The following is a 27,213-nucleotide window of genomic DNA, read 5'->3' on the forward strand; positions in this document are numbered from 1 at the left end:
CAAGTTTTTCTCCTGATTATGCAAGACCTTGGCCAATGGTGTCCCCTTTTTTTACTCTGGGTACATTCCTCCCTTTTTTTTTTTTTTCAGTTGTTTTTTTTTTTAATGTGCATTTTATGCTGCTCAGATCACTCACGAACCTCTTGGGGTTTTTTTCTTTTTTTTTCTCTTTTCTGCGATTTACGCTGATCAGGCCACGCACTAACACCTTCTCGTGTGATTTACGCTACCACGCAGTACCCAAATCCCTTCACAGCAGGCGACTCCAGTGAGCAGACTGGTGCCCCTTTCTGACTCCTCACACACACACTCACTCTTGGGTGCTTCCTCATCCCTCATCCAGTCCTGGGTTTCCCGAAGCAGAGTCTCCGACACCACGTATGAGTGGCACTGTGGTGTAAAACAGCTTGAGCTGGGTGCCTCCGGGGAGGGCCCCCGAACAAAGAAATCCCTGGGCAATTCTACCCTCACAATCCAAGTTCCCACCCCGCACGAGTTCTCCACGTGGTGTCCAAGCGGCAGCTGATCCATTGGTGTTATCTGGGTCTGGGGGCTTCTGCCCCTCACTGGGCCCCTCCATTGTCTCTGGGCTGGCTGAAGAGTCTTCCCTCATCTTCAGAGAGGCCCTGCTGCTGTCAGTTGATGGCTTCACTTCCTCATCTTCTCGCTGCAAGTGAGTCCTTGGGGCCCTCCTTCACTGAGCTTGGCAAGGGCTCAATGCAAGGTCACTGATTCCAGGTGGCAGATTCACAGCGTGCGACCTGAGGCTTCAGGGAAGGCAGCCACTAATGCTAAGCAAGTTAGTTATACGAACTGTAGCACGAGGAAGCCTTCCTCCTCCTCCTCGGTAAGCGACTGAGACAGCTCCTGTGGCTCAGATGCAGAGGCCTGCCAAAGGAAGAGGTGCAGGAGGACATAATGTCTCTGCAGACGAACTGCTGTGAGGTAGTCTGGTGGGGTTTTGTTCCGTTGCCTGCGAGGGCTGGCCTGCCCTGAGGCACCTCTTTCTTCACGGGCACTTCTGTTTCTACTGGTTTGCAAAGATGTCTCTGACACTGTTGGAGATCTTTAGCCTAAACATCTGTCAGATGCACTGGAAAGACCCGTGGGCTTACAGAGGTCCCAGCTCTGTGAAACTTGCTTGGAAATTGGGACATTTGCCAGCTTGCAGTCAACTGGGACCTCTCCAGACTCCCAAGACTGCTGAAAAATAATGAAGAGGGGTCCGGTGATGACGTTGGCTGGCTCTTTCACCCCCTTGGGCCCCACGCGCATCCAGCCGGAGCAGCCAGTCCCCAGCAAGTGCAGGGTTGGCTGGGAGTTCATCATCCTCCAGCCACAGTCTGCCAGCACAGGGCTAGGGGACTCCTGGTGCTTACAGCCTTATTCACACCACCACTACCTCCTGATTCTGTTGCCCTGTGTTACATACATTCCTTAAGTTATATTTAACTCTACCAAATAAATCTGAGCTTGTTTCAACGCTCCTGGGCCCATGCGGGGCAGGATGAACGCAGCTTCCCGCAGGCGGGACTGTTTACGTCACTGATTTTCACCCGACTCCACCGAGCGCTGCCCTGCGTGTGACAGGGCCGCGCACAGCCGCTGCCGCCCCTCCAGGGCCGGCCCGGGGCCCCCACACCCTTCGAGACACATCCCCACAGCGCCCCGAGGGACGACAGCGGCGCCGGGCACGGAGCCCCAGCGCCCGCCGCGCCGCGCTCTGCCGGGTCGCGGCGCCCCGTTAGCGTCAGCGGAGCCTCAGCCGCTCTCCCGGGACGCGGCCCAACGCCCTCCTCGCCGCTCCGTAGCCGCCATCTTGTCCCTCCCGCCGCCGCGTGAGGGCTGCTGGGACGGGGCGGCACCGGCAGCGGGGATAGGTTCGCCCTCGTCACGTGGGTGGAGCCGGCAGCCGGGGCGCCGTTCCTCCGAGGCGTGACTGCGGCGGCAGCGTCGATTGGGCGCGGGGCGCGCGGCTTCAGCGCGAGGGAGCGGCCCCCCCCACGTGACGTAGGAGCGGGGCTCGGAGTCGGCCCGGGAGTCACTCGGCGGCGGCCGCGTCCTGCAGCGGCGGCGGTGAGTGCGGGGCGGCGCTCCCCTTCCTCTTCCTTCCCTTCCCTTCCCCGCGCGGCACCCGGGGCTCCGCCGCCCGCCCCGCGCTGGCCCCTCGGCCCCGGCTCCCCGGGTGCCCTCGGCCGCGCGGCCGGCTCCCCCTCAGCGCGGCCGCCCCGCTCTCTCCTCAGCCCACGGGCCCGGGCTCCCCCTCAGTCCCCCGCGAGGGCCGGGGACGTGATCGCTTTCCCGGGGACAGGGATGCGCGGGCCTCCGTGCAGCGGAAGAGCTGCCGGCCGGAGCGGAGCCCGGGCCCGGGGCGGGGCGCGGGGGCCCGAGCCGGCGTTTGTTCCCAGGGCTGCTGGGCCGTGTCCCGGCGAGTGCGGTGGGCTCGGGGTTTTTCCTCGACAGCTGGATTTCCTTCAGCCTTTCGAAAGGGAGCGGGGTGGTGGGAAGAGAGAGACCTGGGGGTGGGCAGAAGGGACAGCGCGGGGGCTGCCAGCCTCGCAGGGACTCCTGCGCCCACCGCTGACTTCTCTCTTCCTTCCTTCCTTTCTCTCTTTCCATCTCTTGAAGAATTGCAGCGAGCGCAAGCAGCACGATCCTGTGTCATCCCCCGAGAAAGCTTCAGAACCCAAGGGCTTGTTCCCCTGCCAGCGTCCTCCGTTAGCCCGAAGCAGCCGCTGAAATCCGTGTCTGTGCAGCTAGGGCAGACCGTCTCTAATGCAATGGGAACTATGCCATGAGGACTGGTAAGAGTTGGCCATAGCCATGACAGAGCCCCACAGGGTTTCGTTCACCACTCTCCATGGTCCACTGAGCAGCAGCTTCTTGAAAAGGTCTCGGAAGGACGATGGAGAGCAGCCCCAAGACTCTGAACCGACTGCGACAGCTGTTCGAATCACACTCACTCTGTTCGAGCCAGATCACAAACGTTGTCCAGAATTTTTCTACCCAGATCTTCTGAAGAGTTGTCGAGGGAAAGTAAAAGGTGGCTCTTCAGGAGACAGGGTAAGTTTGGGGAACCGATGTCATCTTTGGAGATTTCAAAGGCTTTTTCAGTATTACCGTTTTAATGCTGTCTTGAGCGTTGGCGATGTGTCAGCTGTGAGGTGCTGTGAGGTGGAAGGAGGGTGGTCAGGCATCCTGCAGGCAGGAGAGCTGGCATCCAGGCAGGGGGTTCTTGTTGTCAGGCCGCACCGTTGCACTCCTTTGCCTTATCTGGAATCTCACGTCAGAAAAGTGATGTGTTGATGGCAAAGTGTGCGATATAATGCTTGTTTAGTTTGGAATTGCTTGATCTAAAGTGATTTTAGGTACCTGGCTTTTGCTAGCAGCTCCGAGGAGCTCTTTTCCAAAAAGGATCAAGAGGAGAGATGCTTCTACACTACGTGGCTGTATCTTTGTGGGGACCTGCTCTACTGCACATGAATATTTCCACCTTAGTGCCTGGGGTCTCTTCCAGTGTGGTGGATGCAGTGCTTTCAGGTGTTGCCTGACAATTCTGTTTGCCTGTTGAAAGCCATCTCTCAGGACACAATGGCACACAAACTTATGTAGCATCTGAGCTTTGTATTAGGGGTGTTTTCCTACGAGAAGAAAGTTGTTTGGATGCCTCTTATTTTCACTGTTGCTCTTCAGAAGTGTTTAGCAGTCGGTTGATGGTTCATGCTGCTTATTTTTGGGTTTTTTTGAGAGTTGGGAGAAGCAGAGACAGGCACAGAACATGATACTGGGCGTGATATTGGGACACAAACAACATACTGAGAGAGCACCCAAAACATAGGGATGCTCTCAGAGTCATAGAGTGCTTTGGGTTGGAAGGGACCTTTAAAGGTCATCTAGTCCAACCCCACTGCAATGAGCAGGGACATCTTCAACCAGATCAGGTTGATCAGAGCTCTGTCCAACCTGGCCTTGAATGTTTCCAGGGATGGGGCCTCCACCACCTCTCTGGGCAACCTGGTCCAGTGTTTCACTGCCCTACAGTAAAGAATTTCTTCCTTATATCTAGTCTGAATCTCCCCTCTTTTAGTTTAAAACTGTTACCCCTTGTCCTATTGCAACAGGCCCTGCTAAAAAGTCTGCACTCCTCTTTCTTGTAGGCCCTCTTTAAGTATTGAAAGGCTGCAATAAGGTCTCCCCACAGCCTTCTCTTCTCCAGGCTGAACAATCCCAACTCTCTCAGCCTGTCCTCACAGCAGAGGAGTTCCAGCCCTTCATGGCCTTCTCTGTCCCCACTCCAACAGGTCCAGGTCTGTCCTGTGCTGAGGGCTCCAAAGCTGGATGCAGGACTCCCGGTGGGGTCTCAACAGAGCAGAGGGGCAGAATCCCCCCGCCCTCGCCCTGCTGCCCACGCTGCTGGGGGTGCAGCCCAGGGTAGGGCTGGCTTTCTGGGCTGCGAGCGCACATTGCCGGCTCATGTCCAGCTTTTCATCCCCCAGTACCCCCAAGCCTACTTCTCCAGCTTGTCCAGGTCTCTCTGGATGACATCTCATCTCTCAGGCGTGCCGACCGTACCACTCAGCTTGGTGTCATCTGCAGACTTGCTGAGGGTGCCCTTGATCCCATTGTCTGTGTTGTTGACAAGTATATTAAACAGTACTGTATTAAATACTGTACTAAAGGTTGATTTGTCTGAGCTGCTACCTGGATGCTCTATAGTCGTGATGGGTTTACTGCATAGGGGTTTGGTGGCAGCATGACAGGATTGATTCTGATGGTTTTGTCTCTTTTATTTTTACAGAAGAAAGACCCTGCTGACCCCTTTAATGATGACGAAAAGGAAAGGCATAAAGTGGAGGCTCTTGCTAGGAAGTTTGAAGAAAAATATGTATGTTTTTCTTCTTTGTATTATGTTATTCCTTAGAATGGGCAATGTTTTTCAGCTCTCAACCAGTAGTTTTTCGTGGTCATTGGCTCTTATGTTCCTGTTCTCCTGAAGCCCTTTGTCTTGGCTGGAAGGTGCTGTTTTCTGTGTTCCTTTTCTGTCTCAGGGCTGTGGTCCGCAAAAATAGTTCATATATGGTCTTAAATCAGATGCCTCTGATTAAAGTGAATGACGTTCTCACTTGTAGTGACAAATAACTTACTGTAATTTATAAAATTTAATTTTCTCAAGCAAAAATTAATTTCTAGGCCTTGTCGCTGTGGCATAATGTAATCTGTCAAGTCTTTAAGTACAGTGTTCTGGCAAGTCTGCTGCCTTTAGGTCAGTACTTTGCTGGGTAGCGTGAGAGTCACAGATCTGTCTTACCCATTTCCTTTCTGTTCTTCCTGTCACTTTAGTTGTGTAGATGGCAATAAAACACAGTTAAGTTTTACAGCTGGCATTTTTGGACAGCGAGTTGCTGTGTTGTCTTGTGATGTGAGTTTGATCTGTTGGGCGTCCTAATGCATTGCTTCTATGTTTGATGTGTGTAGTACCAAGTTTGTACTGACTTTGTAGCAGTTATGGAAGAACAATCCATCTGCACTGGCAGAAATGTTGAAGGGATGCAGACCCAATTAAACATAAAGTCTGCTGGCATAAAGTCAGCCTGTCTAGCAGGTCAGCATTCTGTTTCATTTGGCTGCATGATTTTTGATTCCGTATGACAAGGCCTAAATGTGGATTTACTGTATCCTGAGACGACAGTATGATGTGAATCAACACTGGTTTGGTTCTGCTGCTGCTAGGAGCAGAAAAGATGTCACGCTCTTTGTACTGGAGCCACCGTCAGTGTCCTGTATCGGGGCTCTCTGCATGGTAACTGGAAAAGACAGGTGCACACAGTGTCAATCTCTTATTGTTTAGGGTGGCAAGAGGCGCAGAAAGGACCGTCTTCAGGACTTGATTGATATGGGCTATGGCTACGACGAATCCGACTCCTTCATTGATAATTCTGAAGCAGTGAGTACCGGGGCAGGAGTGAGGGTGGTACAGGCAGCTGCCTGGGGGGGCTGAGCTGGCACCTGGGGAGAAGCTGAACTGGGTGCAAGTCAAGGAGTGTGCCCGGGCTGGGGAGCGAGAGCTCCTGGGGCAGCCGCACGGGATGAGGATGCTGGTGAGCAGGCGTGTCCACAGCCGCGTCTGCTCTTGGGGGAGCACCAGTCCCGCTCCGTTCTCCAGGCAGCTCAGCTGCAGAGTGAAGTGACAAAGCTGCCAGCGCCAATGGACTGTTCTCTGCCATTTCCAGTACGATGAGCTGGTTCCGGCTTCTCTGACTACCAAGTATGGAGGGTTCTACATCAACTCAGGAACACTGCAGTTTCGGCAGGCATCAGAATCTGAAGATGACTATGTTAAAGAGAAAAAGAAGAAGTGTCCCAAGGTTAGCAAGCCAGCTTTCTCAATTATTTCCTCTATTAGGTGTGTACTCCTCTTCGGTGGCAATGTCTGTTGGAGACAGCCCCCTGTCCATAATGCCGAAGCGAGGCGGCTCAAAGGGGCGACAGCAGGAGCACTTGGCGTCCCTTCACCTTTACCCATGGGATCGTCTCGAGTGTAAAAGCCAGGTGCGCTGTGCAGTGTTGAAGACAGCGCATGCCAGAGCTGTGGTGATAGATGGATGGGGTTTGGGTTAAGGTGTCCAGTGGGGAAGGAGCTGTTCTTAGATGCTTGGGAGAGGGCCCAAAGTGGCTCTGGGGATGCAGGTCCTATTCCATGGGCAGGAGACGCTGTGACTGTGACTTGATTTTAACCCTCTCCAGAAGCGGAAGTTGAAGGATGGAGCTGAAAAACTGAAGAAGAAGAAGAAAGATGATTCTTATGACAAGGAGAAGAAATCCAAAAAGTCCAAGTTTCCAAAAGCTGGGTAAGGAGCGGGAGGGAATGCTTGCTGCTCGACCCCTTGCTTCAGGGTTGCAGGTGGCATTTGTTACGCTGCAGTAGGACCAGATGCAGCAGGGGGTGGCTTGTGTGCGTGCTGCATAAACAGCAGCAGGTAAACCCCCGCTGCTTCCAAAGTGAGAGCAAAAAGGCAGCTGACGGTGAGGGAAGGAGCCCAGCACCTCAGCAAGAGCGTCCGAGCCAAGAGGGGCACAGCAGGCTGCAATGTTGGTGTTTTTGGAGCTCTGTTGAGGCACCAGCGGTGGGAACAGATGTTGGAGAGCCTGAAGAGAAGGAAAAGGAACTTGCTCTCCTGGCTTTACCGGGCAAAGACCGTCAAGCTGCCGTCATGCTGACTCTCTCTTGCTTCCATTCCTCTGTGCTAGTAGTTTGTGCATTTCCAAATCTCCCTTGCTGGAATAATGCACGTAGCTAAGTCAGAGCGTAACTCGGTGGAGATGGTTTAAGCTCCATCTTCTCTCTACAGTGAGGAAGGAGAGACTGAACAAGCAGTGGGACATTAAGTCCTTTAGAAGCAATAGAATATTTTTCCTGGTGTCATTCGTTAAGGGGCTAAGACTTTCCGCGGCATTGGTGCCTGTGGCTGCAGTGAACTGGGATGAAGGTATCCTCATCACTTTGCCTTCATCTGGTATTCATTTCGGTTCCCTTTCCTCCCCCATACTTTGTTTACAGCTTTACAGCATTAAATGCAAGTAAGGAGAAGAAGAAGAAGAAATACTCTGGTGCTCTTAGTGTCAAGGAGATGCTGAAGAAGTTTCAGAAGGAGAAGGATGCTCAGAAGAAAAAAGATGATGAACAGAAGGTGGCAACTCCTTCACAGGCAGAACCTTCAGCTCCACGGGAGGCAGAGGCGATGGCTGACCCTTTGCTCTCACTCTTCGGCCATGCCAGTGATAACGACCTGCTTCAGGCAGCAACAGCTATGGACTCATTAACTGATCTAGACCTGGAGCGGCTCCTCAGTGAATCCCCAGAAGGGAGTCCCTTTCCTGATGTAGAGGATGGAAGCGATCCTGTTGGGTTGGGCTTGGAACAGGATTTCAAGCAACCACCATCCCTCCCAGAAGGCCTGCCAGCCCCTTTGGAGAAACGCGTCAAAGAGCTGGCTCAGGTATGGCAGTTTATATCGGGGCAGTAGGATTGTGTGGTTACAGTATAGGGGACAGTTCTGCTGGGTTTGTGTAGCTTCAACCAGAGGCAGAGCATACTCCAGTCGGGGAGTTTTACAGGGCCATGTGGGATCACACCTTTGTGTCACCATTTTTTCTTATGGCCAAGTCACTCTCTTGAACACCTGGATGTCAGGTAGTGTCAGAATCCTTGGCCTTGTTATCTACTGAATGTAACACTCAGTAGCACACCTGTCACTATGGCTTCTTTACTTCTCTTGAAAAGTATGGACTTGATGCAAGAGGAAATTTCCAAAGCCAATTTAACATGAATGAACTTAAAATATGAATTAATGAGGCTGAAGGACAAATTCCACCATAATAGTTTTAATGTGCTGTGATGGTCAGGACAATGTCTTATGAAGTGGTGTGCGTTCTTCTGTATGTAAAATAAGTGGGTGCAGCTGGAAAGCATTACCTGTTCTACAGTGTGCGAAGGCATGAAAAGCCCTGTAGATGGTGCTTGAGGGTTGTTATAACTTTCCCATGTGATATGCAGGCAGATGCCTTTGCTGAAGCATGGGTCCAGTTTGCCACCTTCCACATTGGAGCTGCATCACTGACAGTTTGGGTTCTTTCCCCATCTTTAACGTCTCAGTGTTGGGATACTGTTTACAGAGTGGACTGTATTAGAAGGGTGATCCCATGTCTCTTTACCAGTAGCTCCTCCTGCAGCTGGACTGCTGTGGGACTCGCCCATCTTCTCCAAAATGTTGTGACATGCCTTGGGAACCGCTGTTCTGGAGAAGTGGGAAAGCACTGGGTGTGGGTCAGGGATGTCTCTCTTGGCATGTCAAAGTAGTGCGCTTTCAGACTTGCTGTGGGGCTTCTCTGGTGTGAAGGCTGTTGCCATCAGCCTGTCAACAAATGCTGACACATTTTGTTCCTGCTACTAGTGGTGTTTTTAAACACTGATTTTAAGTTGTAAACAGTGCTCTTGGACCTCTGCAGTGGTGTGTGTTCTGCTTTCTGGGGCACATCAGTTTAGAGCACCTGTTACTTAAGCATCTCTTGCTTAATAGTTCCTATTACTAAAGATAAGCTTCTGTTAAAGATAACTGTGTTCTGAGAATTTTAATTCTGTATTGTGGTGGTGAGCAGATGGAAGAGAAGGAGGAACTGAAGAAAGTATTGCCACAGCTGATAAAAAGAATGGGCTCTTCATGAATGTTCCTATGTGCTATTCAGGCTGTTAACAGAAAACACTGAAACAGCTGTTTCTGAACTGTATCTGAGTTAAAGGAGAAGGTTATGGAGGTTCCCATCATATGAAGTTAATTGTTACGTTGCTGCAAGATAGTGTAATAGCAGACTACCCACAGGTTTTCCTGCTTAGATTTTCCTGCTGCTGAGTCTGTTGTTGCTGGACTGTGTACGTTAAGAAAAGAAACCAAGGAGGAGAAATAGAAGATTTAGCAAACTGAAGCCACTGGGTCAGTAAGGATTTTGGGACCTGAACTCTGTTGCAGGTGGGAATGAAAAGGTGCCACACCTCTGTCTGAGAGCCAGGTCTCTTCTGTCCCAGCAGGTGGGAGCATCTCGTGGGTTAAATGGAGCCTCCAGGCATTTCCTCTTCTACCTGAACTGATTTGACTTTAACCCTCTCTTTCCCAAAAGAATTTTCATGTTGAAGATTCTCTTTAGCATTGAGCTTGCCCCTTTGATATCACCAGCTGTCTGTGACCTGCTGCTGACAGGAATGTACACCTTCTGGGCACAAATTAATCGCTTGCCAGCCTCAACCTTGGAATGTTAAATCAGGGGATTTCAAAATCATGCTTTTCTCTCCTGGTCTCTTTTCCCATGCAAGGAATCACTAACTTGATGTGGTGCTTTGTGGTGAATCCCAGTTTTGTTTACATCCCCACTCAGAAGAAATTGAAAGCTCTTGACAATTTTCTACTATCTCATTCGTCTTTTGGAATTATTTTCCCGCTGGACATATTTTTCATGGATGTGATTTTTGGGCAGTGCTCTGTGTGCTGCAGTCATAGCTCAGGAAGCTTCCTGAACAGTTTTTTTTGTTTGTTTGTTTGTTTGTTTGTTTTTTTCCCCCATGATGTTGATTGGAAATAACATATCCCTCTTTTTGTTGGTTTCTTGACTTAGTGTCCAGATTGGACTGGAAAGCCTGGTGATAAGTATCCCTGACCTTTTTTAAACGTGACTAGGATGATCTTTCCTGTTCCAAGGACAAGCTCTATGCTTACATTACTCAATCTAACAGCTCTAATGTGAAGTTAAAACCGTGCCCTAGAACTGTCCCTTCTCCCCATGAGAAGTATGCCAAAGAAGCCAGTTGCCACCACGCCATCTCCTTTGCCCCATTAAATGGAGGAATCTTCACTCCAGTGTAGTAACTCGAATGCACTTGACTCTAGTACATCTGGATAGGAGAATCCAGAATGGGAAGGTCTGTGGGCAGGACATGGTCTTACCAGTTCAGATGGCAGGGTTGAACTTGAACTGAGGAGGTGTAAGAGGAGAGGACACAATCTCTCTTCTGTCTGTTGATGGTGGCAGGTTTTAGCCCATCTACAGTAGGTAGCTGGTGCAAAGTTTGGTGGAATAAAACTGTGCCTTGTTTTACAGTATTTCTGAAGTGGTTTAAAAAACACTTGATTGCTTGTGCCTGTCTGTATCTGTAAACTGATGCTGACTTACGTTATTTGCTAATTTCCAGGCTGCCAGAGCTGCAGAGGGAGAAGGCAAACAGAGATTCTTCACTCAGGATATCAACAACATCATACTGGAGTAAGTGCTGCCAGGAGAGAAGAGTGGGAAAGGATTAGGCAGAGCATTTCTGATAAATTCAGGAGCAGGTTTAGCAGGAATTGTGGGGGTGTCCTTATACAGGTCTTTCACGCAGACCATGCCCAGGATAATGTGAAGGTCTTCTAGAAATGGCTTTCAGTTGAAATATGATGTATAACTGAGGTAGGAGAATGTTGGAGGGAATGTATCCAGGTCTCCTGTTCTCAAGATGATGCTTGATATCTGTGCACTTAAATTTGGTCATTTGACCTGTGATTGTAGCTTGATACAAGAGCAATAAATCTATCCCTGTCAGAGATGTCAGGCATGTTCTTTGATATTGAAGTTATATGCTATGTGGAATATTTTATAACTGGGATAAGGCTGCTATGTTCAACTGGCTTGCTGTGCAAAGTGGAGGAACCCCATTACTGCTCTCTGTTTTTGAGTCCCACAATTATAGAATCCCAGTGTTGCTCAGTGCAGCTGTTGATAATGGCTTTATTCTTCTTCAAGTGCCTGGAGAAGGCTGATGAATGCACACAGCTTTGTGATCATCACAGTGTAATAATACTTACACAGAGGCTTTAATTTCATTAAGGTTTATCAAGGCACTTGAAGGGAATTGCCGAAGGGAAGTTTGGGAGTCTGTTTTCCTATCGTTTCAAGTGGTGATTACCACCTTTCAGCGTTCCAGTGCTCACTGCACAAACAGTCCTAATCTGTTGTCAAACTGGTAGCTTTAACCACATTCAAAAGAGATTTAGATAGATTTGTATGACTTTGCCATAGAACCACATAGGGGGTTTTACACTGGTGATTGACACTGAGAGGTGGCTTAAAACGCTAGTATCTTAAGTTATATATAACTGTGTAGGTGGGTTTGGCATACGCTGACCTCTCTAACCTACTCCCTGTGAAGTAAGTTCAAACCCAAGGGATAAAGTTTGACTCATTATCATCCTGAGTTAGACTGCCATAGTATCTGACATAAGCAGCGTGTCCCTCTCATTTCATTCTCTGATCCTTCTGCACTTCAGTTGCCAGGAAGAAAAGCAGAATAAATGAGACTGCTGACATCCTTTTGTTCCTTTTCCAGATACTCTGAAACTAGATTAAAAGGGATAGCTTGGGATGAAGAGCTTGAGTCTGTTGATTCTAAAATCCAAAGCAGCGTCCTGTAGTGTGTCTTGCACTTTGTCCCTCTCTGCCTGTCTCCAGCTCCCCAGGTTGCATGCGAGGTGCATTGGTGTTGCTTAGAGAGCCCCCGGCAGGTCCCTGGTCAACGCTGTGTTTGTGTTGTTCTTCAGCATAGAGCTGCAGACGCGAGAGCTGAATAGCCAGATCCGGTCGGGGGTGTATGCCCACCTGGCTGCTTTCTTCCCGTGCAGTAAGGATGCTCTGCTCAAGCGTGCCCGTAAGCTTTATCTCTACGAGCAGGTGAGCGCATTTGGCAGCACAGCCCTGCCTCGTGTGCATGTTCCCTCTGGTCCCCAGAGCACAGCTGTGGTCTGCCTACTGTGGTGGTGTCCTCCCCTGAGCATGGTTCAGGCCCCACAGCTGGTGGGGTGGATTCAGGACTGGCCAGGTCTTGACCTGCCAGATCTGGGTGTCTGGGCTGGAAGACGGCACGCGGACCTGCAGTCTGTTGTGTGATTGCTCTAGGGTGGCCGATTGAAGGAACCTCTGCAGAAGCTAAAGGAAGCCATCGGAAGGGCCATGCCAGAGCAGATGGCCAAGTACCAGGAGGAATGCCAAGCCCATACTCAGGCCAAGTTTTCTAGGTAAGCTCCTCGTTTGCTCGTGACGCCTCTGTAGTTCTTCTCAGCGAGGTCCCTGGGACTTGTAGGCTGCCCTCATGAAGTTTACCACCTGTTTTTGTTCTGTAGTCAAAAATTGCTGATGGACATAAATTAGCCTAATTAAGCTGTGTGTGTTCTTTGTGCTATCTGTGGCGATGCCAACTACAGCAGCTTTGATAGTACCAGAACTTGGCTGAAGTGTTTCACTTCAGTGTGAGCGTGTCTTTAGGAACGTGGTAGTCTGAGAACAGTATGTCTGGATTAGTCCTGTGGTCATCTCTATTGCACAATATTGGGAAATTTCTTAACCTTGAGCACTTAGCTCAGTTTGCACCCTAAGCAAGAGATTTAGGCCCTTTTCCCATGCGTGTGTTATCATTGAGCATTGAGACCTCTGAATAGTGTTGTTCAGAGATGTTTAATCCTCTCCTTCCATATCCAGGATAATGACTTCCGTATTATCTCTATCTCTATTTTAGGATGTTGGAAGAGGAAAAGGACAAAGAGCAGCGAGATCGAGTTTGTTCTGATGATGATGAGGATGAAGAAAAGGGAGGGAAGCGTGTCCTGGGACCACGAAAGAAATTTCACTGGAATGATGAAATCAGGTTTGCATAATTTAGTTATTAAGTGAACCTGTGACTTGTCTTATTCTGTGCAGTTGGAAGTGAAGCATTTTGGTATTTGTATCTTGTTTTCAGAGCAGCGCTGACCATCTGTAGTAACAGTCAGTTGGAGGTTTGTGGCAGACTGTGCTGTTCATGGAAGCCACTATTGCATTTATTAAATCTCACCCTTATATACACTGCAAAATTAAGCTGATTTCAGGCACAGGCCAAGTCTGAGAGAAAGGCTTAGAAGCATCTGTGCTGAGGCCAAAAGAGGGGGGCAGATCTTTGGGAAAAGAAGGAACTTGGCTGAATTGCTGAAATCCTACAGACTAGACTCTTGACAAGACCAGAATCTGGCTGTGGAAGCAGTTAAAGCTAATGGGGATTGCTGTCCCTAGCAGCCAGGGATCTGACACAGAACAGTGGTGGGTGAAGGGGAAAGGATCAAAGGATAAAATAAGAATCAGTCCTGCTGTCTTTTTCATCTTCATCTGTAACAAACTGGGGTGCCACTCCATAGATCGCTGATTCATTTAGAACAAAGCAAGCTTCAATTTGTGCCTTCTCAATGCCTCTCAGCACAAAGGTCTGCAGAGAGATTTAGTTCTGTGGTTGGTAATGGCACCTGTAATTTTGGCACTGGTTTGCTCCCTCTGCTGTTTCAGGAGATTAAAGTGGGAAGGGGTAATAAGGCTTTTCTCCCCTGGCACATGAATGTGCATACACACACAGAGCGAGGAACTTGCCTCTCCCTTCCTCTTTCTTGCAGAGGCAGTGCAGGCTCAGTTTTATTAGCAAGGTGTTACGCAGAGCCAGGCGTGTCTTGGTGTATTTATCCAGCCCTGGATAAAGAAAATGACCTCCAACTGGGGAAAATGAATCTGCATAACTGTATTTGAAATCTTGCTCTTCTTCAGGGAGCTGCTTTGCCACTTGATGAAGATTAAGTTGGATGGTTATGACCTTGACAAGAATAAGGCTCAGTCTCTAGAGGATTATGTGAAGACCTTCCTAGATGGAGAGGTGAAGCCCCTTTGGCCAAAAGGCTGGATGCAGGCCAGGTGAGCAAGCATTGAGTTGTACTCCAGGGACTCCTTGTCATAAGGGACCTCAGAAGGTCATTAGTCCTACCCCTGCTCAACGAATGGTGAGCTTCTAAGTTAGATCAGAGTGCTCAGGGCTTTGTCCTATGGAGTTTTGGAAATCTCCGAGGATGGAGATTACCACAGCATCTCTGGGCCTCTGTTCCGTTACTTAATCACTCTTCATGAAATCTTTTCTCCTTATTTCCAATCGGAATTCCCCTTGCTGCACTGAACTGAATATTCCCTCTTTTTGCTTTTTACTGTGCACCTTTGAAAAAGGTCTGGCTCCGTCTTCTTTGTGAATCCCTACCCCCCACACTCTTTAGGTAGCGGAAGACTGCCGTTAGATCCCTCCTTGTTTTTCTCATTTTCCAGGCTAAGCAAACCCAGTTCCCTCAAACTCTCCTTGTCTGTCATGTGTCCCTGTTCCTCAGCCATCATAGTGGCTCTGGACTGTCTCCGGTTTGTCGATATCTCTCTTGCATTGCAGGGACCCTGAAACTGGGTGCTGTATCCAGATGTGCCCTCAGAAGTGCTAAGCAGAGGGGAGTAAGCACTTGAACTGCTGGCTGTGCTCTTGCTAATACCTGCCAGTATATAATTAGCTCTCAGCAGTACGCCATTGAGCAGTGGCTCATGGTCAGCTTGTCCACCAGGACCCCCAGGTCTTTTTCTGCAAGGCTGCTACATAGCCAGTTGGCGTCCAGCCTGTGTTGCTGCATGGGTTTATTCCATTCCAGCTGCAGGACTTTGCATTTGTCTTCGCTGAACTTCACAAGTTTGTGTTGGCCTCTTTCTTGAGTCTGTCCAGGTCCGTGTGAATGGCAGCCCTGTCCTCCAACATATTCTCCCCTCTTCCTCTGTTTTCACATCACCCTCAAACTTATTGAGAGTGCAGTCCGTGCTGTTGTCCAGGTTGTAAATGACAACGTTGAGTAGTCTTGGCCCCCATGTTGACCTCTGGATGCCACTGGCAGTGAAAGGTACAAGGTAGAACTGGGACTGAGATGAGGCTGACTAGCCTGTGATTTCTTGAATCTGTATTACAAATGATCACTTTGTAATCTGTTTCACGAAGGATACATTTTTCAGACACTTTGGGAATCCCTAGACCCTAGAGTATTCCCAAAAGAAAGCAAAGCAGAAAGTTTTAGGGGCTTCGGACTTGTACTAGACACATCAGAGTCAGCAGAGTAAGTAGGAATTTGGTGTGGTTTTCTTTACCCTATCTGGTATCTTCACTGCTGTTTCCTGCTCTTTCACGCCCTCCATCATCCATGCCATTGAGCTGACAATTGCAGAGAGTCATTCTGCTGGGACTTTCATCAGCTTCTGGTCTGCTTTGTTTTGCTCAATAGTTTTAAAGAAAGGACAACTGTACAGTCTTACTGCTGGAATCTCCATCTCTTTGCATTTAAAGAGCTGGGCAGCACTGTCTTCTCTCTGCTGAATTTGCTTTTTGGGTTTCATGTGGGGTGATAAAGGAATAAGCATGTACCAGTTCTTAAGAACAGGAAGTACGAGTAGCACATTACAGATCCCTTTGGAAAAGTTCATGGTCATTTATTGCAGTTGCATGTGCGCATGAAGAAATGTGTGTGTTTGTAGTGTGTTGTTGTAGTGTAAGGGAGCTGAATGATGGCATGAGGTGAGTGCAGATTCCTACTTAGTTAATGTAGATATTACCCGCTGGAGGGCTGTAGCTTGCGAAGTTTTAGAAACTCTTTTCTTTGAATAAAAGGAAATGAAAATCTTCCCCTAGTTTGTAGGCGAAACTGTTCTAGGCACACAGATGTTCACCTAAGACTCAGTGTAGGAGGGCCTTGACTAAAAGCGGTTTTCCTGGTTGCTTTCCACTGGCTCAAGGACAATGGTTTTTCCTGCTGGGACTTGAGGGAGTTGGACTTGATGATCCTTGTGGGTCCCTTCCAACTTGAGATGTTCTGTGATTTTGTTTTTTAAAGTCAGAGGGTAGCTGACAGCCACGCAGAAGGGGAGGGCTTTGCAACACTAGGAGAATTGTAAACTATTTTATGGACAAGTCAGCTTGATTCGCTGTCATCCTGATCACAGAAGTTCATCTTTAAGAGGAACCTGAAGATGAACAGATTAGCAACTTTGGGTATGAGTTCAGAGAGGCCCTGCCATGATTCTGTTTTCTCAGTTATCACTAAAAGGCAATTAACAGAGTATAAGGTTAAAATAACCTTGCTTTTTAAAAGAAAAAGGATCGCAAAAGTCTTTGTCAAGCTGTTAATAACAGGTGGGAAGCATATTCCATAGGCCAGTACTGAATATGTATTTAGAAGCTTCTCACCCTGACATCTAGGAAGCCAGCTGAGTGGCAGCTGTTTTAAGTGAAATAGTGTTCATGTGAGATTCTGGTTTACTTTGCCTCAGTAGTAAAGGGTTTTGGATGAAGCTCTATTTATTGGTTGTGGTTAGTCAATTGTTACAGAAATGGTCGTGCTGATTTAAGAAGTCACCTCAGCTGTTTGCTGGGGACGTGAAGGCAACAGAGACACGCAACGTGCGAAGGCTTCTCATCTATATTGCTGTATTGAGGCAGGGGAAGGTAACCTTTGTCCCTCAAAGCTGGTGAAGAGCTCTTGTATGATCTGCCAGCTCTTGGATGATCTGTGGCAGCAGTAATACCCAGCTTGAATGATTGTACTGACTCTCCAGTTGGCTGTCAGCTTTTTAAGCTGGCAGAGCATTTTCCTTAGTTATTATTCAACAACTGCCTTAATGGCCTTTCCAGTGCCTACAAGCATAGCTCCCCAGAGAGGGAATTGTGTGGGGGAGTTCAGCAGGATTTTCCTGAAAAAGGGGTGATTTGTTTGCTCTCTGGTGTTTTAATTTCACTGAGTCCCCTGCTGTACTGTGCAGCCCTGTCTCCAGTGATCCCAGCTGCTCTACTGGGTCTTGCTGGATATCACTTCTCATTGCTCTCTTCCCTTCTTAGGACACTGTTTAAGGAGAGCAGGCGCGTACATGGACATCTCACATCAGTCCTGTGAGTATCGTGCAGCGTTCCTTTGGAGTGATAACTTGTGAACTCCGTTCCCTGGGGCCTGGGTGGATTGTGCAGGAGCACCTGAGCTTGCTTGGCTCCTGTCAGATAGTTTAGCGCTGCTTCACTTGGGGACATCTCGGGAGAGTCTGTGTGTGCCATCTCCCAACGACAGCCTTCCTGAGGTGCCTTAGCCTTACAGCAAGCTCAAAGACAAGAACTTTGAAGCCAGGTTGCCTCCTGGCCTTGTTCAACAGACTGGAGTCAGGCCTCTGTGCTAGTCCCTGGGAGGCAGATCAAGGTAAAATGGAGTGTGATGCCAGCACTGTGATTATTGCTACTTGTTTAGTTGGTCCTTAGTGGATTCTGGATTCCCTCTTTCTTGTTGTCTGGTTAAAGGAGGGGTACAGTGAGCTTGAGTTAGTGAAGACGGGTGCAACAGGCTTGGGAGTGGCAAACCAAGAGAGCCATCAGAATCCAGCTGGGTAGGTGCTTTAATGCCAAAGGGTCTCATGGATCTTGCTGGCAGTCTATAATAGATGATGATACAGACTTAGGCTGATGTCTGTTTGACAGATGGTCCTGTTCTTGGCACTGGATGAGCGAGGGGAAGTGTGAGAGAGAGTATGAAATAGAGCGTAGAGTCATCCTTCCCTCAGCCTTACCATTCCAGTATTTCAGGGATGTCTTGTACCAGAGATTGCATCTGACCAAGCCAAATGATCTATTTTATGTGAGCTGGACAGATGCTTTTGCATCCTTGACTTCTTCTGGGAACCTAGAAGAAGTGTGTAACTTTTCTCCAAAACGGTCTCTGTATCGGTTTCTCTCTGGGTATTTCTGTAATTAGGTCAGCAGTGGGTTCCTGTAGTAGCTCCTAGCCCTGCAGCCAGTGCAGGATGTGTCTGTTGAGTGCTTTCACTGCTCTGCTGCCATTTCAAGACTCTGCTCCGCTCCCTAATTCATTCCCCTGTATGGGAGTCGGGGCTTCCTAGAGCAGCAACCAAATGTCATATGGTTTTGAATCCTAGCAACCTGAGATGCTGCCTCTGTTCCCTCGGTTCTTTGCAAAAGACTCAGTGGATCATCATTAACAGGGCCCAGGTGTGCTCCCTAAGTGGATGCTTCCCTGTGGGCATTCAGTGAGCCATGTTTCTTTTGTCTCCCTCAAAACAGGACGAAGAAGAAAGTTATAGCTCCTACTAAGGTGAAAGTGAAGGTGAGTTCTTTGTTTTCTGGTTCTCATGGTTGACATATACCAAGAGTCAAGTGACTGCCATCTTAAATCCTAAATTTGAGCCTTGTATCTGGTATGTTAGGTGCAAGGAAGTTGTACTGTGAAATAGCTCTAGTCAGTATTGGGCTTGAAAAAAACAACTAGAACAGCAGCTAAAATTTATGGTAGCATCAGTTAGGAGGGAGGGTGGGGGGGCAGCAGGCACAGAACATGCTTATTCTGCTGTTTATCCCCAAATCAGGAACCTTCCCTTGCCTTTTCAGCAGTAAACCCTGCCTCTGTTCTGACTTGGCCTTCTCTTGTGATTTTGTTCCAGGAATCTTCCTGCAAGCCAGATAAAAAGATGTCGGTTTCTGTTGCTTCGATGCACTCAAGCAGCACCTTAGCTCTGTCTTCAGAGCCCCAGGGAGGAGCTCTGGGCATCAGTGCCCAAACCAGAGAACTCTTGTCCCTCGGGACAGCCCAAGCAGCCAGCAGCACTGGCACTCCTGCTACCTTCATGGATGACTCCTTGGATGAGGACTTAATTCATAATCCCACTTCCTCCCTCGAAGCAGTCTCTAAGGAACTGGCTGTGCTGAACAGCAGAGTGGGAGGGAGCCCTGACTTTACTCTTCCTGGAGCTCCAAAAGCTCCATCAGAGAAGATCCCAACTCTTGCATCCTCAGAGGAGAAGAGGACGTTTCCAAAGTCCAGCCCTTCCCCTACATCATCCTCTGGTTCCCTCCAGTCTCCTTTAAATTTCCTGGCTGAGCAGGCCCTGGCATTGGGCCAGTCTTCTCAAGAGAAAAAGACAGAGAATTCTAATTGCAAAGAGCTTTCCTGCCAAGCCTCCCCCAGCAAAATCCTTCCTGATGCACACCAGACTAAACAGAAACACCACAGCCTGGTCCGGCCAAGCCATGGGCCTCAGACCTCCACCTCAGTGCCGGGTTCTCAGGTGAAGGTCTTTCACTCAGGCAGCCAGATACAGAAAACTTTCACCTCCCCGGCTCCATTTGTCAAACTGCAGAATCCCAAGTCCTCCTCCCCACTGCCCCAACGCTCCCTCCTCCAGCAGGTCAAATCATCAGCCAAAGCTCAGAGCTTCCATTCGTCTGCATCACCAGGCAGCACCCAAAACTCCAGCAGCTCCCACAAGAGCCCAGGCTCATCGTCATCTCTCAGCTACACAGGAAAGCACTCAAGTGGCTCCAGCTCTTCAGGACAATCTTACAAATCACCCTTCGTTTCTGGTTCCCTCTCCAAGCACGGGTCTTCTTCCAGCAGCTCCTCATCTGGAGCTTCTGCAAACCAAGGCTGCTCCTCTGGGAGCTTGCTGCCCAGTGTGCAGACCTCTTCCTCGGGCCAGGCATCCAGCCGCCCGTCCTCAAGCTCCTCGGTGAAGAAGACACCTGTTTCACAGAAGCTGACTCTGGTGGCACCTCCTGGAGGTTCAAACGGAGATTCTAGCGGCGGCACTCAAGGAGTGGCCAAATTGCTGACCTCCTCCCTAAAGCCAGCTGTTGTTAGCAGCACTGCATCTTCTACCTCTGTGCCGGTAAGCACAGGTGTGCTAGCCTAGCGTAAAGCCAGGAGAACGCATGGCATTGTGTCAGGCCATCTCCTAACTTGTTCAGACCTGCTGTGAAGTGATGACTTCAAAGGAATTTCCTGAAATTCTTGAATGACTGTCTGGGTCTTGGCTGCTTAGGCTAAGAAGTCCTGGTGTGTGCCATGGGCTTGCACTCCAGAATTCAAGCTTTCATTTTCAGCTTAAAGTAACAACTAAGCAAAACACTCTGGTACCTTCCAGCCTGCAATTTTTGCATAGGCTGTGTAATGTTCCTGCCCTGACTCCTATGAGCGACAGGAACGGTAGGGCTCCCGTTTGGGTCAGGAGGAAGCGCAGTATAGCAAGTTATCACAAGAGCTAAAAATCATTGCATAAACTAAAATTATAATGATCAATTTGTTGTTAACTAGGTCTGCACACTTGGCCTTCCTTAAATTATCGCAAGTAATTTTAGTATTATTACCACTTTTTCATGACTGACCTATGGAATAAACAACCTGTGATACTGGGCTATAAACTCAAAATGCCTGCCCAGCTTTCTTTGGAGGTTATCTCTGTCCACTTTCTGTTGCTACCTGGTTTCTTGCATAAGCTACTGAAGTGATGTTTGGAATTGAGCTCAGTGGCACACTGTGGAATTCAGGGTCTGAGTTCGTTGGGATATAATGTCTCATGAAGGACTCCTGAATTACCTACACAGACTTGTATTATTCAGCCATTGTATTTAATAGTGTAAGGACCTTAATTTTCACCTATAGCAAAAAAAAGGAATCATTCCTATTAATTTGTTGTTGGCTGCTCATACCTGCCGCCTTTTGTGGCATGTGGAAAGAGAAGGGCAATTGAAGAAGTGTATTTAAATGAGTCTGAAAACCATGTACCATGTCTGTTACTGAGACAGGGGGCTGAAAAGCATTCCCCAGTGGTGCCTCTCTCCGTGGGAGCCATCTCAAATAACATTGTTGGGTGCAGGGGTACACCAAACCTTGGTGCCTTGAGTTCTTGGCAGTGATTTGCTGCTAGAGGTGAGTAGGAAGCATCCTCCCCGGAACTCACAGGCAATGTGTAAACTTTTCCTCTACCTAATGGAGGCACAGAGTAAGGGAGTAAGAGTCAAATCCAGTATGGTCACATTTAGAAGAGCATGGCATCTGGTAGCTGGATTGCCAGTGTCCTGGGTACCTCCAGATGGCCTCAAGAGTTGGCAGCTCTTGGGCCCTGGCTGGGAGGGCACTTCTTGCAAGTAGGAATGCTTGAGCACTCCCATGTTTTGCAGATCTTCTTTAAGTATGAACGAAGCAATGCCTAGGTTTTCCTACTCCTGACTGACCTTTTCTGTTGCTTTTCAGAAAGGAACTAGTGGAGCTGTGCTGCTAACAAATTCTTCCTCCTTAAGTGTACTGGCTCCATCCTACAAGTCCAGCAATCCAAAGCTGCCAGCTGCCCTGAGCTCCACCCCGTTAGGTATTATCTCTCCTATTCATTCCTTCCCTCTTCATGTCATCTCCTTCAGTTCAGACTCCTCCCCAAAAGCAGGAGTATCAAAGGATGCAATAGTTACGGGACCTGCTCCAGGAACTTTCCACCACGGACTTGGCCACAGTGAGTATCCTTCCTAGTCATGCATGTGTGCGCTACTTGGGCCTGTGCTGTCAAGTAACAAGAATGGTGGTGCTCTGCTGTGTTAACTCCTTGCAGCCCAACCCATCTCTCTTGCTGTTGCTTCATGCTGTAGATCATGCTCTTGTATCTCCAGCAGCTGCATTTGGAGAACTGTGGGCACAACCCTGTAGCTAGCCCAGAAGTCCAAATACCTGGAAGCTGAGCTATAGGCTAACTGCTGCAACTCCTGTGCTCATTTCTGTCTTCGATGTATATTTGTTCTTTTTTTTCCCTCTCCTTTCTTTGTTTTTCTCTCTAGGTCTTCTAGCTGGCTTGCACTCCAGCCCCCACCATGCAGCGCCACTCCCACATTCTGCCCTGTCCACTCATATACCACAAAGTTTGCCAGGTAACTTGTCAGTCGGTCATGTTTGTCTTCTGCGCCGTGAGTCATCCTGTATCTCAGCAGATACTTTACTAGGGGTGAAAGGAAAGTGGTTGTCCACATTGTCTGACCGGTGTGGTTGTCGCTAAAACCTGCGGCCTCGCTGAGGTGCAAAGCGAGGCGTAGCCTCTGTGTCCTTTACTGTTTAGGTAGCCAGGGCAACCTTGTGCATTTCTGGAATGATGAGCCCTCAGTGCTTGTAGCAAGTGTTGGTTCCTGGAGGTACTTGGCTTTGGTGCTTGCATCATGGTGAAGAATTATCCTGCCAGGATTAAAGCTGCGCATGTTTATGCGCAGTCTGCCCAGGAATGAATAGTCTGGCTCTGTGGACTTTTGTTGCTGGTGACCTATATAAAATGTGTCAGACCAGAATGTCTTGCGTCTGTGCACTGAGGTAATTGCCCGCATCTCCTTCACCACAAGTTTGTAATGTAAATGGAGACTGCTTTCTTGGTGTTGACGGCGTGATAATTTTGCAGTTAAGCCTGTTCCTGCCTCAGTTTGATGCATAAAACGAGGTTTCTGAAGAACACCACCTCTGCTCGTAAATGGAGTCCTACCTGGTGGGCTGTGAGTGTGTGTAAATATGTAGCACTGTGGAAGGAGGAGAGAAGTAAGGGGGGATCCATGCAGCACTCAGAAAATTGGAATGCAGGGCCAGCAGATCTGGCTTATCTGCTTCACGGGTTTGCTTATCGCATTGGTAATTGCGGTTTCTGCTTTCTTGATCAAGTGTTCTCTAGCACTTCAGCGCAGGTCAGTGCCACTGTCTTAGTACCTGCTTCTGTTGTGATTGTCTTACTGGGCAATATGAGCCTGATTTAGGAGTGGATGTGCTAGCCTAATATTGTGCCACTGAGGCCATTAGATGTGTGGATAACCTGCTGGAGTTCGTGTGGCCTTCTGCAGCAGTCATGGGGTAAAATGCCCTCCCTTGCCTGCTGAGCACAGTGCTTGTTTACTGAAGAAAGAAGAGTGTGCTGTGCACTGGTGAAAATTCAAACAATTTGTTGTCTTTGCTTCTTTTGCTGAAGTTTGTCTGAGGTGGGTTGTTATGCCACTCCAATGTGGTAGAGCAGAAGCAGCAGCAGCTAGCAGCAATCACTGGTGTGACAGACCCTTCCTTCCTGTTTGTAAATTCACAGTTACTGGAGAGCGAGGTGATTGATTTTGGTTTGAACACTGTTTGTGAAATGCGTTCTGTGTCACTGAGAAGGAGTTCTCTGTCCCATTATTTGAGGGAATTTGGAGTGGTTACTTCACTGTTGCTTATAGGGCTTATAACAAAATAATTTTTTGATGGACTGCTGCTCTTGAGTAGGACATAGTGCCAGAAGCTGCGAGTTGGCAAAAGGTAGCTAGGAATAAGTGAGGAAAAACTGACCATTGAGACAGCTTCATCAGAGACCTGCTTTCTGACTTGGTGTTTTCACATAAAGATTAGAGATTGAGCCTAGTGCTATTATCTCTGGGAATATTACCAGTTGTGGTGTTTTGTAGAAGAACACAGTAGATACTTAAGTGACCACCATAATCTTAAAATGTATTAGCTTGTTTTGTGGCATAAACGGTGGTTGGCTGTATAAGCAGATGGCCACAGCTGCGTTGCTCTGAAAGCTGTGAGGACTCTGGTGTGTTGGGAGGTTGCTACAAATGCAAGGAAACATTGATGTGTTAAGCAAAAGTGCTTATACCAAAAGCATCTGAGCAAGGAGCATCCAGTGCTTGCTTGTGTGTTGTCACTGCTACATTTGCTGGTGGAGGTGCCTGCGTGCTGGTGCTGTGGCCATGGTTCTGACTGCTCGCTTCAGAAATGAGAGACGCTGGGGCTGAACTCTTGCTTGGAATGAACCGTCCTTGTGCTGGAGAAGAAGCTGTTGCTACGCTGCTTGGTGCCACTGCTGCTTAACTGCACATTTCAGTACACCCATTTGTTCATCATAGTCTGATGGCAGTTTTAATTGCTGGAAAAGTTCTGCTTCCTTAAACTTCCTTCTTTTTTCTCTCTTCAGTGCATTTTCGCTTTTCCCTCCATTTCTGTTCCTTTCTTTGACTTCAGTGGTTAGATTCCTATGATTCCTGTTGCTACCAGTGGGCACCCAAAGCCTTTGTTACAGTGGCAAAGGTGTACTAACGGTGTTACTTCAAACCACCTTCACATGTAAGGCAGCAAGTATCATGTATTTCTGGTTTCCTAGACGCAGAGACATGGTAGGGTGGCTTTTAGAGAAGAGCACAGGCTAGCTAGTCAACCAGCAATCTGAATCTATGCCGTGGTGCTTTTCCTGGGAGGTCACAGGAGACCCTCAGTGCCTCCCATGCCCCTTGCTGAGGTGCAGAGGCAGGGCTGCTCCCAGTTGTGAGATGTCTCCAAGCACGTCCTCTTACCCCCTGATTTCTTGGTGCTGGAAGGGATAAGTAGGTCTTTCTGTGCAGAGAGATCTGGCTGCCCCAGCTGCACGCAGCTCTGCGGAGCTGATGCCGAACCCCCTTCCCACTTGGTTTTATTTTCTTTCAGATGCTTCTCAGCTTCACGGCAAAGGGTCCAATGCACAGCAGCGCAAGTTGTGACATCTGCAAGGAGGGGAGCTAGAGCACACATAGGATAAAACCAAGAGGAACAGGTCATGAACTTTGGATACCAGCTGTGTCTTTTTCTTTTTTTTTTTTTTTTCCTCACAACAACTGGAAAGGCTGAACTGCAGTGAGGAGCTCATTGGTGCATTTGCTCGGAGGCTTTCAGAGCTAAGCCCCACACAAAGCCTGAGCCATGCCCTAATGAGAGAAACATTTTGTAGCACTGTTTTATTGCTGTATTGCTGCTGCCCTTCATGCATTCCCTGGCACTGGCAGGAGCTAGAACACGCAGGGAGGCTCGGGTGGTTTGGCTTTCTTGCAGTGGATTCCCACCCACCTGTGTCTGTATCTGCCAAGTACCTCCAAGTCCAGTTACCTCCTTGGTTTCCCACTGGAGGGTATGAAAGGTGCTTCTTTCTTCTGCTTTGGATTTACTTGGATAATTCCAGCACTGCCAGTGCTTTCTGAAGACATTTGACTAACTTTTCAATTGTACTATAAAACTGTGCTACAGTTAATTGGAGGACTTAATGTTTCCTGTGTGGTGAATCTAACGAACCACCTGATGTTCCCCTCTGGAGGAGAAGGAAGACTCTTTAGAGAGACATTTTTAGATGCAGTCACTGACTTTGAGAATTCTACTTCTTTTGTGGTTTGGATTTTTTTCCTCCTGCTCAGTTTTATTCTCATTACCATTGAATGCATTGGATTGAATGCGATACTTCTCGGCATGTCACATGTATAGGAAGACATAATTCCAGTGCCTTTTATGGTGGAGCAAGAATGGACTAGTGACACACATTTCAGCCCTATTTTGTGTGCTCCTCAACCCTTTTTTAATCATTCTGTATTTAAAATGTATTGTTTTATTTAATAGAGCTTTTTATGGTTGCACATCAAAAAAAAGCTGCACTGTCTGGACTTCAATGGTGTATTGGTGACTGCGAATACAGTACCAAATCCAGCAAAAGCACCAGTTCTTATCTGAGTTTGTGCAAGTGGGTTCCGGACCCTCCCCTAAAGCCATTCTTTCCTAGGGTCGTCAGTTATGATCTCTTTGGTGGGCAGAGGGAATGATCTAGATTAACCAAGTTCACTACCTGTCAAATGAATTCCAGAGAACAATATTGCTCTCCTCGATGATTTCTGCACGAGGATCATGTGCTTGTCACAGCTGCAGGAATGGGGACCATCTAGAATTGGGATGTGTCTTTTTAACTTTTTAGCTCTTAGACCTAAGTACTTCTCCTGAGCACACCTTTTCAATCTGTGCATAGCTAAGGGCAGGCTGTGGTTCCAACTGAGCTTTATGGGTTTTGATTTTCTGCTCTTCCCCCAGTCTGCCTTTTCTCAGGCCCTCACAGCCACATCTGAATTGTGCAGTAGAAGCGCTGATCCGCATAGACTTTATTGGTATTTCAAGCAAAAGCTTGCAGCCTTCCTTCTTGAGCTTTGGGGAAGGATGCTGACACTGAGGATACCAGCAAATATCTGCTTTAGTTTTCCCATTTTTGGTAAGATCCAAGATAGACTGTTTTCAGTTTGAGCTGATATGTAATTTCCCAAGATCAGTGCGTTGTTTGTATTTAAAAAAAAAAACAAACAGCTCAGATTTAAAATTTGTTTACACAAAATACCTAGGTTGTAGCAAAAGAGCCAAAGACAGAACTTGTGTTATTAAAAATAAGCACAGGAGTTATGGATGGACGCTGAGCAGTGTATGTCACATGGTTCCCGTTGAAGGCCTAATCCTGAGAGGTACTTTGCACCTTCAACTTCCCATGGTAGCTGAAAGAGCGTTCAGACACCTGTCAGGATGGGGACTCTCAGCGAGTGACTCAAGGTACTGGTTCTACTCCCTCTCTTTGCTTTCACTTGAATGCTTCTGCTGGGAAGCACACATGTGCGTGGCCAGAGCAGAATGCCCTCCTTCTAGGAATTTAGCGAAGCCTCTTGCCTCAGGGAAATGTTTATTTGGTGGAAATTCTGTGGGATATTTTTTCTTTACATGCTATAATGAATGAGTGAATGGTACGGAGCAGAGTCGCAGCAAGGCAGAACCACTCAGAGACCTGACAGCTGATGGGGAGCCAGGAGTCTGGCATCTCTGCCTTGACAAGGCAACTTGCAACGCTTTCGTGACAGCGTGGGGAGGCGAGGCTCCCGTGGCACTTACTTAGTATGGCAGTTCCCTTTGGGTGTAAGAGCTGCGGTTTACTATTATATTTTTTTTGGTGTGTGTTGGGACTGTCTTGCTGAAGATGGTGGGGGTGGTATGAAAACTGTTAATCTTGTACAGAACAACTGAATAAATTGTTTCAAAGTTTCCAAAATGCTTTTTTTCCATCTCCTTACCTCTAGTTTCATGACTTTACTTTCAAGAATTTGTGTTTTAGCTTAGATGATCATCTCTTGATCATCTGTTTCTTGAGTGAGTAAAGAATAATTTACTGTTCTAACTGAAGTCTTTTACGTGG

The 27,213-nt window shown here is 48.2% G+C and overlaps 1 protein-coding gene across 5 annotated transcripts; it reads left to right on the forward strand.

The window, feature by feature from the left end:
- Positions 1-1,986: 1,986 nt before the first annotated feature.
- LOC104336086 (ubinuclein-1) lies at positions 1,987-27,035 on the forward strand. 5 transcript variants are annotated; one of them, XM_075435997.1, is made up of 18 exons: positions 1,987-2,076; positions 2,629-3,063; positions 4,799-4,885; positions 5,849-5,944; positions 6,231-6,365; positions 6,745-6,848; positions 7,559-7,997; positions 10,739-10,809; positions 12,120-12,249; positions 12,475-12,593; positions 13,091-13,219; positions 14,140-14,283; positions 17,273-17,323; positions 18,497-18,539; positions 18,874-20,097; positions 21,462-21,714; positions 22,034-22,123; positions 24,678-27,035. In XM_075435997.1, exons 2-18 carry the CDS (start codon positions 2,824-2,826, stop codon positions 24,728-24,730), a joined length of 3,408 nt encoding a protein of 1,135 aa, XP_075292112.1. In that variant the 5' UTR covers positions 1,987-2,076; positions 2,629-2,823; the 3' UTR covers positions 24,731-27,035. The 5 variants fall into 5 exon arrangements, with proteins under 5 accessions (XP_075292112.1, XP_075292114.1, XP_075292113.1 ...); XM_075435999.1 differs by lacking the exon at positions 22,034-22,123; XM_075435998.1 differs by lacking the exon at positions 17,273-17,323.
- Positions 27,036-27,213: the final 178 nt, after the last annotated feature.

This window comes from Opisthocomus hoazin, chromosome 15 (assembly GCF_030867145.1).
Source record: "Opisthocomus hoazin isolate bOpiHoa1 chromosome 15, bOpiHoa1.hap1, whole genome shotgun sequence".
NCBI classification, from domain to species: domain Eukaryota; kingdom Metazoa; phylum Chordata; class Aves; order Opisthocomiformes; family Opisthocomidae; genus Opisthocomus; species Opisthocomus hoazin.